The sequence below is a fragment of the Moschus berezovskii genome, chromosome 7 (assembly GCF_049115385.1).
Source record: "Moschus berezovskii isolate FMDL1 chromosome 7, NW_MosBer_1.0, whole genome shotgun sequence".
NCBI classification, from domain to species: Eukaryota; Metazoa; Chordata; class Mammalia; order Artiodactyla; family Moschidae; genus Moschus; species Moschus berezovskii.
The window spans coordinates 29486418-29497950 of NC_142466.1; the positions used below are offsets into that span (position 1 = coordinate 29486418).

At 44.1% G+C, this 11533-nt stretch overlaps 1 protein-coding gene across 1 annotated transcript; it reads left to right on the forward strand.

Moving 5' to 3' along the window:
• The first annotated feature begins 5934 nt into the window (after positions 1-5934).
• On the forward strand, positions 5935-6600 carry LOC129557276 (interferon tau-1). The gene has a single exon (XM_055427853.2). It carries the CDS (start codon positions 6013-6015, stop codon positions 6598-6600), a length of 588 nt encoding a protein of 195 aa, XP_055283828.2. The 5' UTR covers positions 5935-6012.
• The last annotated feature ends 4933 nt before the right edge of the window (positions 6601-11533 follow it).

An 11533-nucleotide genomic window follows, 5' to 3' on the forward strand; every position in this document is an offset into this window, starting at 1 on the left:
TAAGAAAGGTCACCAGCTGGGACCTCGGACAGGTACAGAGAAAGGCCAGTCATGTGCATAGGTGTACTGGGGGGGCAGGGGATGTACACAGAGTAAGAGAACAGACAACAGAGAACTGACCGTGCACACAAACCTTAATTTAAAGCATACTTTATTGCTAAAAATCACCAGTGATCATGTGGGCCTTCAGAATTTTTTGCTTGTGAAGGTTTGAACTATCCTAAGAATTACAATGGGGAAACAGTGGAAACAGTGTCAGACTTTATTTTGGGGGGCTCCAAAATCACTGCGGATGCTGATTGCAGCCATGAAATTAAAAGACACTTAGTCCTTGGGAGGAACGTTATGACCAAACTATATAGTATATTAAAAATCAGAGACATTACTTTGCCAACCAAGGTCCGTCTAGTCAAGGCTATGGTTATTCCAGTGCTCACGTATGGATATGAGAGTTGGACTGTGAAGAAAGCTGATCGCCGAAGAATTGATGCTTTTGAACTGTGGTGCTGGAGAAGACACTTGAGAGTCCCTTGGACTGCAAGGAATTCCAACCAGTCCATTGTAGAGGAGATCGATCCTGAGTGTTCAGTGGAAGGACTGATGCTAAAGCTGAAACTCCAATAAACCTCATGCGACGAGTTGACTCACTGGAAAAGACTCTGATGCTGGGAGGGATTGGGGGCAGGAGGAGAAGGGGACGACAGAGAATGAGATGGCTGGATGGCATCACCGACTTGATGGACATGAGTTTGAGTGAACTCCGGGAGTTGGTAATGGACAGGGAGGCCTGGCGTGCTGTGATTCATGGGGTCGCAGAGAGTCAGACACGACTGAGCGACTGAACTGAACTGAACTGAACTTAGCTCTCCACACTTTAGCTCTCAGCATCTGAGGGCTGCTGACACTAGATACCTGGGGACATGGATCAGGAGAAGAGGAGGTCATCACTGAGAACTCCCCTCCTTCACATAAACACTGCACTGGGAGAGGGTGGGGATGCTGGAAGATGAATGATTTTGCAAACAAAGAGACAAGCCCCTCCACAGTAGAATTCTGAAGTTCTCAAGATGTGATTAACCTGCCCTCATGGGTGAGGCCCAGAGAGTTTGGTTGAGGACACTGTCATTCCAGAGGAAAAGTGCTACTAGAGGTGATAACCACCTTGTGAGGGAGGTGGTGCTGGAAAGACAATCAATATCTTGGAATTAGAATCGTCACAGCTACATACACCAGAGAAGATCCAGGATTCCTGGTGAGGGAATTGGCACAGCCTGTGGAAGACTATAGACCTACTGTAAAAAACTGTTTGAAAGAAACTGTAATGTCTCGTATATCGTTCCTGACTGTTGATCTGGAGCCTATTGTACAGGGTGAAAGAAAAACACCAATATAGCAATAGTACAATACCAATACATCAATACAGCATATTAACGCATACATATGGGATTAGAAAGATGGTAGGGATGACCCGATATGCCAGACAGCAAAAGAGACACAGATGTAAAGAACAGACTTTTGGACTCTGTGGGAGAGGGCAAGGGTGGGATGCTTTGAGTGAATAGCATTGAAACATGTATATTACCTTATGTGAAATAGATTGCCAGTCCAGGTTTGACGCATGAGACAGGGTGCTCATGGCCAGTGAACAGGGACGACTCTGAAGGATGGGACAGGGAGGGAGGTGGGAGGGGGATTCAGGATGGGGAACACTTGTACACCCATGGCTGACTCATGTCAATGTATGGCAAAAACCACTACAATATTGTAAAGTAATTAGCCTCCAAATAAAATAAATTAAAACAATAAAGAAATAGTCATGACCTAAAAGTTGAGAGTTATGCTTTATTTGGTGGGAATCAGGAGACAGTATCTCAAGGCACCCTGAGAGAATTGCTCCAAGGAGGTGAGGGGAGAAGTCAGGTTATATAGGAGTTAGAAAGAAAGGGCAGATAGTCTGAACATCGAAAATATTTTTGTGCATTAAAGAAAGCCAGATATGTCAAGGTAAGGAATTTAGCATTTTTCTATGTATGGGAAGAGGAAAGTGTTTGGACTCACTGAAATCATTCCTTTCCTGCATCTCAGCTATCCTGGGGCATTTTTCCTTGCATTCTCTTGCATCTTGCATTTTTTTTCACATCGTGAGTTGCCTTGGGCTCACCTTAGAGAGTAGCTGCAGTTTGGCAGCTGTTAGCCCACAGGTGTATTTCACCATCCTGAGTGCCCTGGAGGGCTGGAATCTCTGATGACTGTGTCATCCTGGTTTACTGATATGGCAGGAAACACTCCATTCCTCATGACCTGTGGCCCCAGTGATGTGTAACCTCAGGAACCTGAATGAATGTTCTCAAAAGAGGAGACACAGCTGATTAGCTCATGCACTAATAATCACAAGCCTCTGTTCTGATTACAACAGAAAACAAAATACAGAATCCAATAGGGCCTGAGGGACTCTGATGCCCTACGTATAAGGTAAGAAGAGAAAAAATGCAGTTCAGAGTCAAGGAAAAATTTTATTCCTGACACAAAGAAAAGGAATCTTTATATATATTAAAATGTGTACATAAGTATGTACATGTGTGTAAGTCTTTATATCCCTACATAACGTCAGCCTTTAATTAATTTCTCATTTATTTGATACCCATCTGGAGTGACAAATCCAAGGTTTAGTGGGAAAACTGAACTTCTATTGTAAAAATTAAAACTATAGATTCATTACATTTTCTGGGTCAAATAGAAAATGTCTAAATGAAAACACAAAATGAATGTGAGAGAGAAAATTTCTGAGAATGAGTACTGTCTTCCCCATTTAAAGCCTTGCTTTAAATTGATTATTCCCTTTGAATAATAACTGCACTTGCATCCCTTCCACTTTTCTCAGTAGTAAGAGAGACCACAGACACAAATAAAGGGATTTCAGAGAACACAACTGTTGCCAACCAATACCCTGGGGTGTGTCTATTTAGGTAGAATTGAGAAGTATTAAAGAAATCCAATTGTAATTCAGGAATTAACCATGATGTATATGTGCATACCTGTGTGTGTGTGTGTGCGTTTGCTCAGAGTGGGGAAGGCTTCAATTTAGCCTAGGTCTATCAAATCTCTGCCTCAATTTACAGACTTGTCTTTAGTTTGCTTCTCTCCAACTGACAAATGAGAGGGCTCTCTAATTCATACACTAAATAAGTTTTGTTCCTTTTCTTTCTTCCCTCAACACTTTGGGGCCCCAACACTTTTGGTGGCAAGACTATATGTACAATTTTTGGTCTCACCTGGCCATCTTTGTGGAGGCTGCCCAGGTGACACCAGTGGTAAAGAACCTGCCTGCCAATCTAGGAGAAATAAAGACCAGGGTTTGATCCCTGGTCAGGAAGATTCCCTGGAGGAGGAAATGGTAACCCACTGCAGTATTCTTGCCTGGAGAATCCCATGGTCAGGGGAGCCTGTCCACAGGGTCACATAGAGTCAGACATGACTGAAGCGACTTAGCACATGCACACGGCTGTCTTTGAGACTGTTTGACAACTTTCAAATATTATGATTCTTTCCATTTTTTGGTTGACCTTCTTTAGATTTAACTTACACTTTGCCATAGTGTCAGCAAAAAAGACATTTTTCTATATTCTCTTTCATGTACTTCAAAATTATATCTGTTTTATTTTTGTCCACAAACAGCTATCAAGTTATGCCTTTCAGGAAAGTTGAAACGAGAAAGAAAAAATCTCTCGTCTTAAAAATTACAGAAAATATGGTGACGCCCTCTGCCATTCTTTTCCTTCCTTTTCTATTAACCCTAGGATGAAATGTAAAGGAACGCAGTAGGAGAGACAAACTGGCCGTAAATCAGTATGCAAAAATAAGTTCTTAAATTTTATTTGCTGTTCCTTAAATTTAAAACAAAACATGATGAGTAAGTAAAGAGACAAGGCTGTTTCTCCCTGACGCAGCCTGGGCCGCACTGCTCTGCATTCTGAGCACGAGACACAGATGGATCGACAATCAGCCCGACAGAAGGATGCAGACTGAATGAGTGACCGAAGGGCACTGATTTCTGTGACGTGAGCTTCTGGAGTCACACGGCGCCCTCGCCCAGTGCCCTGGACCCGGCCCAGAAATTCTCAGCAAAACAAATTGAACACCTTAAGTAAAGAGTTGAGCGATAAAAGCTGTAGTGGCAAAAGAAAGCTGTAGTGGTGGGGATGCTGGAAGATGAATGATTTTGCAAACAAAGAGACAAGCCCCTCCACAGTAGAATTCTGAAGTTCTCAAGATCTGGTTAGCCTGCCCTCACGGGTGAGGCCCAAGAGTTTGGTTGAGGACACTCATTCCAGGGGAAAAGTGCTTCTGGAGGTGATAACCACCTTGTGAGTGAGGTGGTGCTGGAAAGACAATCAATTATCTTGGAATTAGAATCTTCACACCTACATGCACCAGAAAAGAACCAGGATTCCTGGTGGGGGTATTGGCACAGCCTGTGGAAGACTATTTATCTACCATAAAAAGCAGGATGAAAGAAATCGTGATGTCTTGTATATTGTTCCTGACTGTTGATCTGGAGCCTGTTATACAGAGTGAAATAAGTCAGAAAGAAAAACAGGAAAAGAGACACAGATGTAAAGAACAGAATTTTGGACTCCATGCAAGAAGGTGAGGGTGGGAAGATTTGAGAGAATAGCATTGAAATCTGTAATTTACCGTGTGTGAAGTAGATCGCCAGTCCAGGTTCAATGAATGCGACACGGCACTCAGGGCTGGTGTGCTGGGATAACGCTGAGGGATGGGACAGGGAGGGAGGCGGGAGGGGGTTCAGGATGGGAGACACATGTACACCCATGGGTGATTCATGACAATGTATGGCAAAAACCACTACAACATTGTAAAGTAATTAGCCTCCAATTAAAATAAATAAGTTAATTTTAAAAAATAAAGAAATAGGGACAACCTAAAAGTTGAGAGTTATGCTTTATTTGGTGGGAATTCGGGACGCAATATATCAATTCACCCTGAGAGATTGCTCTAAGGAGGAGAGGGAAGAGTCAGGTTATATAGGAATTTGCAAGAAAGGGGATGTAGTGTGAACATCAATGTATTTTTGAGAATTAAAGAAAACCAGCTATCTCAAGTTAAGGAATTTAGCACTTTTCCTTTGTATGGGAAGACACAAGTGTCTGGGCTCACTGAAAACATTCCTTTCATGCATCTCAGCTCTCCTGGGGCAATTTTCCCTGCATTTTCTTGCATCTTGCATGTTTTCACAGCCTGAGTTGCCTTGGGCTCACCTTAGGGAGTAGCTGCAATTTGGCAGCTGTGAGCCCACAGGTGTATTTCCCCTTCCTGAGCGCCCTGGAGGGCTGGAGACTCTTGATGACTTGTCATCCTGGTTTACTGATAAGGTAGGAAACACTTCACTCCTCATGACCTTGTGGCCCCATGAAATGGAACCTCAGGAACCTGAATGAATGTTCTCAAAAGAACAGGAACACCTGAGTAGGTCATTCACTCTTAATTACAAGCTTATCCTTACAGAAATCAATATGGCCTGAGTGACTTGAATTCCTATGTGTAAGATAAGGGGGGGAAAATGCAGTTAAGAATCAAGGGAAAATTATGTTCCTGATATAAGATAAACAAAAGGAATATTTATATATATTATACTTAAATTTGTTCACAATAACAATGTACACGTCTATAAGTCTTTACATACTTAAAAAACTTCAGCCTTTATTTAGTTTCTCACTTAACTGATATACATTTACATTGACAAATCCAAATTTTATTAGGAAAATTAAACTTCTACAGTAAAATATAAGAGTTTAGATTGACTACATTTCCTAGGTCAAGAGAAAATATCTAAATGTAAACATAAACAGGAAGTGAGAGAGAAATTTTCGGACAATGAGTACCATTTTCCCTATTTAAAAGCCTTGCTTAGAACGATTGTCATCAGACAGCCTACCTGAAGGTTCCACCAGATGCCATCTCAGCCAGGCCAGCAGCAGCTGCATCTTCCCCATGGCCTTCGTGCTCTCTCTACTGATGGCCCTGGTGCTGGTCAGCTACGGCCCAGGAGGATCCCTGGGTTGTTACCTGTCTAAGAACCACGTGCTGGTTGCCAGGCAGAACTTCAGGCTCCTGGGCCGAATGAGCAGACTCTCCCCTCAGACCTGTCTGCAGGACAAAAAAGACTTTGGTCTCCCCCGTGAGACGGTGGAGGGCAACCAGCTCCAGAAGGACCAGGCTATCTCTGTCCTCCACGAGATGCTCCAGCAGTGCTTCAACCTCTTCAACACAGAGCGCTTGGCTGCTGCCTGGGACGCCACCCTCCTGGAAGAGCTCCGCACTGGACTCCAACAGCAGCTGGAGGACCTGGAAGCCTGCCTGGCCCCGGTGACGGGAGAGGAAGACTCTGCCCTGGGAAGGATGGGCCCCATTCTGACCATGAAGAAGTACTTCCAGGGAATCAAAATCTACCTGCAAGAGAAGGAATACAGTGACTGCGCCTGGGAAATCATCAGAGTGGAGATGATGAGAGCCCTCACTTCATCAATCAGCTTGCTAGAAAGGTTAAGAAAGATGGACGGAGATCTGACCTCACCTTGAGATGACTCTCACCGACTAAGATGCCACATCACCCTCGTACACTCACCTGTGTTCATTTCAGAAGACTCTGATTTCTGCTTTAGCCACCGAATTCGTTGAATTACTTTAGCTGTTATTTTGTCAGCAGGAATAAGCAAGTAGATATAAAAGGATTCAGCTGTAGGGGCATGAGTCCTTAAGTGATGCCTGCCCTGATGTTACCTGATGTTATCTGTTGCTGATTTATTTATTCCTTTTTGCATCTAACATACTCCAATATTGGGAAATTTGTAAAGTTACATTTCATCTGTACATCATATTAAAATTTCTAAAACATCTTTATGATTGTTATTAAATTTGTACTTTGTTCTAGTTATTAAATCACAGAAAATGAGTTTCTTTACTCAAAAATGAAAATCTAAACCCCCATTCTAAAAATTTTATTAAAGAATGTGTGGTTACATTTATTTCTTCATTCCTTCCATTCATATTATACATATACATTGAGTACCTTCGTGACAGACTGTGTAATTCTCACCAAGGAATACAAGTGAATAAAGCAAATGTAGTTCCTACAGCATGGAAAGTTTTAGTCTTAAAGAGAAGAGGACATAAAAACAGTATTAGTTTATTTCAATTATACTAAAGACTGCAAAGAGAAATAAAGGAAAAGAATGTCCTCACACGGGAAGATTTAGGTCCAAATGATGCTAGAAAGACAAATAATATCATATATCTTTTAAAGCTGCCTGCAGGGCTTCCCTGGTAGCTCAGCTGGTAAAGAATGTGCCTGCAGAGCTGAAGACCCCTGTTTGATTTCTGGGTCAGGAAGATCCCTTTGAGAAGGGATAGGCTACCTACCCACTCCAGTATTTTTGGGCTTCCCTGGTGGTTCAGTCACTAAAGACCTGCCTGTAAAGCAGGAGATCTGGGTTGGGAAGATCCCCTGGAGGAGGGCCGGGCAACCTACTCTAGTATTCTTGTCTGGAGAATCCCCATGGACAGAGGACGCTGGAGGGCTGTAGCCCATGGTGTCCCAAAGAAGCTGCCACAACGAAGCACACAACACAGAAAGTCAATGAATTCTCTTAACTTAGTTTCAAGTTAATAAAATCTGGGGAGACTGTTTTAGATAGACATTACCAAAAAATAATTATTTCTATAGAGTTTACCTAAACGCACTTTTTTCTCCTTACTCTTAGAAATCACAGAACATTAGTTCCAGAGAGCCCAGGTAGAACAATTACTTGGCAAAGGCACAAGAGAAATACCAATTCCTTCCAGAAAGCTGGCTTAACCAATTACAGAGGCTCACTTTCATACAGTAGCAGAGCTAGAAGAGGTCATTGTTCTCCAAATCTCTGGGCAGCCCCAATTCAACAAGGACAGCCACCCAAAGGCCCCATGTCCTAGTGGACAGCCACCCAGGGATTTTCCTGTTGCTTCTGGGATTACCCCTGCAATGCTTGGGCACCGTTTGGTAGCAGATGGCCACCTCAGGAATACTCTACAGTTTCGGGATTACAGCCAGAAACTTTTGGGCCCCCTGGGTTAGTGGACAGCCACCATGGGATCACCCAGCAACTTTTGGGCCCCACGTGCTAGTGGATGTCCCCAGTAACTTCCATCCCCCATCCTGTATCTTGGCACTCACAGGAGTCTCTGCCATCTCCTGGCTGCCACCGATTGTTGGGTTGTACCATGCAGGCTTACAAGACCTATGTTTGCCCATCTTTGAGGCCAAAGGAAGAATCTGCCAAAGGAAGAACATGACGTGAGATTGAATGGTATTGAGGCATGAATGGTTTAATGAAGGGGAGGCGCTTACATGTCTGAAGCAAGGTCCTCGAGCAACACCCCACCATGTGTGGTGCGCTGGTGGTGGGAAGGATTAATACATGGGGACAGGCTTCATTCTGAGAGCAATGGAGGGGTGGGGAGTAGAGGGTGGGGAAGGGGGGATGGGGAGGGAGGGAGAGGGGGTGGGGGAGGGATTGCTGGTCCTGGGGGGTGAGATCAGGTGGGCTCCTTAATTATCATGGAAATCAGTAGAGGGACACATCCCTCACTGCTGGGAGCCAGGGAGGGAAATCCTACCCGTGGCAAAGGTCAACTGGGGAAGAGGCCTGACGGGCAAAGGCTAATCAGGACTCGAGGAACCCCCTGGACTTACCTGAGCATCTACCCCAAAGAAAGCCGGAGTCTGACTGCCTTACTGTCTTACGCCTCTTATCAAGTCCTCTAATACTTACGGGGGCTTCCCCTCAACCACCTTTCTCTGAAAACATTAATTCAGAGCTGTAGTTAAAAAGTTCTCCTTGGCTTAATAGGAGTGTTCCAATCCAAGCCCCTCTGATAGCTTTCTAACTTGCATGACAAGTTTGTCCGGGCTCTTACAACTATGAGTGTGACTGTTTATAGCCTCCCAGCCATGCAAGGACAGAAAGCCTAATATTCTAAAATACAGGAATCTGTTGAAGAAGTTAAAATCATTAGAATAGTACTAAAAAAGATTTCATTGTTGAATCAATGCTTGCTGCAAAGTTTCCTCTATCTATTGTATCCTTGGAAATATATTAATCACATATAGAGAATATAAGTAGTAGCCTTTGATTTAACCACATCAGATCTTAAGTTAATAAATTCCTTTCTTGTAGCTCACTACACCTGTGCCTTTTAGGAATGTAACTTTGTCATGTGTATAGCACCTGACTTTAGGAAAATCATCTTAAAAGAATATAAGACTTTTTCTAGCTAACTAACCTTTGTTAGGAGAGAGGGCCATAAACTGTTAGCAGGCCACCTGGCCAGAAGATGATGTAAACCACCCAAAACTTTTGTATATCATGAGACATACAAAAATGAGCCCTGATCCTGATAAGGGTCAAGACTGCTGACCCCGCGTGATTTTGGCGTGACTCTGTACCTCTCTTTCTCTATTTTTTATGTGCACAACTTAGGGTATGAAAGCAGCACTGGAAAATAAAGTTTTGGGCCTTGCTCACTGAAGCTTGGTTTCCCCATGTCGTTCTTTCTCTTTTTCCGTCCTTTTCTCTATTCTCCTTTTTCTGGTTGAGATCCTTGGAGCGCTGGGCCCTCTGAGTTTACTTATCTGCCTGGGCTTCTAAGACCCACTCGAGGGGGTGCCCTGGTGGGGTACCTCCAGTGATTTGAGAGGGCGCCTGCAGCCTACGTAAACAGAGCAAACCCCGTGCTGGGGTTTTATTGGTTTCCAGCATAAACCAAGGAATCATCAGCCCCTGTCTCTCTCTCTCTCTCTTTCTCTCTCTCTGACGCCGACGCCGTTCATCCCAAGGATACCCTGGGCCATATCGAGGCTGGACCCTGATACCTCACCACCCCTTTGATAAAAAGGATCAAATCTTGGGCCTCGGACAAGAGCAGAGAAAAGCCAGTCACGTGCACAGGGTGCACTGCTGGGGCAGGGGATGTGCAGAGAGTAGAGAACAGCCATCCTGAGCAGCCTGACCGTGCACACTCACTGCCAAACATCACCAGCGATCATCTGGGCCTTCAGATTGTTTTGCCGGTTAGGTTTGAACTGTCCTGAGAATTACTGCAGTGGGACACAGAGACAGGGACTGTTGCAAGGGCTACTTAAAATGACGTTGATACACTTGGCTGACACGGGGTTGTCACAAACCTTCACTGTGTAAAAAATGCAATTGTCTGTGAAATGGGATAAAACAAAGGATGCCTGTACTTCCTCACAATGTAGCAATTCCCAGCGTGCTCTCCAGATTCACTCCTCCTTCCCCTGCACCAGCCATTCATACAGCTCTTTCCTGTTTCTTTGTGGTTCTGGCGACCGATTTCCCCTGAAGAGTGCAAAGCGTAGTCACTCAGCTGTGTGACTCTTTGCCATCCTGTGAACCATACATAGCCCACCAGACTCCTCTGTCCATGGGATTCTCCAGGCAGAATACTGGAGTGGATTGCCTTTACCTTCTCCAGGGGATCTTCCTCACCCAGGGATCAAACCTGGGTTTCCCACATTGGAGGCAGATTCTTTACTCTCTGAGCCACAACAGAAGCCCTGAGACTGCAAAGCTACCAATTAAAAGTTTGAGTGAAAGTTCTAGGCTTTTCAGAAACCCTTAAATAGGTTGTTATTGTTTTTCTTGAGATGAATATTTTGGGGAATGAATATGCGTGTTACAAGAGTTCAAGGAGGATCTTTTCTGGAAAGAACTGACACCAATAAATTGAAAAAAGCCTGCTTCCTTAGCTTTCGTATTTTAGAGAGGAAAATACTCCCAGCTTCAGGCAGGACATGTCTAAGGAAGCTGTGGGGAGAGAAATGTCAGGATATGTTTCTGGCTTCCAGGCTGCTCAGCTGGCCAAGGTTACAGATTTATCATTTACTTTTCATACTTTAACACCCTTGGAGCCTTGACCATAGCATTCTGGGTAGGAAAATGCAAGGGAAATCAGCGGAAATAGCTCCTGTTTGAAGGTGCATTAACTCTTTCCTAAAGCATACATTGTCAGTTGCTTGACTTCAGGAGAAAATTCTCAATGTCCCTTTGAATAATAACTACACTTGCATCCCTTCCACCTTGACTCAGTAGTAAGAAAGAGAATGAAGTCACTCAGTTGTGTCCGACTTATGCGACCTCATGGACTGTAGCCTACCAGGCTCCTCTGTCCATGGGATTCTCCAGGCAGAATACTGGAGTGGGTTGCCATTTCCTTCTCCAGGGGATCTTCCCAACCCAGATATCGAACAGGCGTCTCCTGCATTGTAGGCAGAGGCTTTTATCGTCTGAGCCATCACGGAAGTCTATAAGAGAGAACACAGACACAAATAAGGCGATTTCAGAAAGTACATTTGTTGCCAACCAATAATGTGGGGTGTACCTACATGGGTCGAGTTGAGAACCAGTAAGAGGAAAAGACTCTGATGCTGGGAAAGGTTGGGGGCGGGAGGAGA

Bases quoted from the DNA above. Each gene is read 5' to 3' on its own strand.
- LOC129557276 (XM_055427853.2), top strand. From the start codon at position 6,013: ATGGCCTTCGTGCTCTCTCTACTGATGGCCCTGGTGCTGGTCAGCTAC.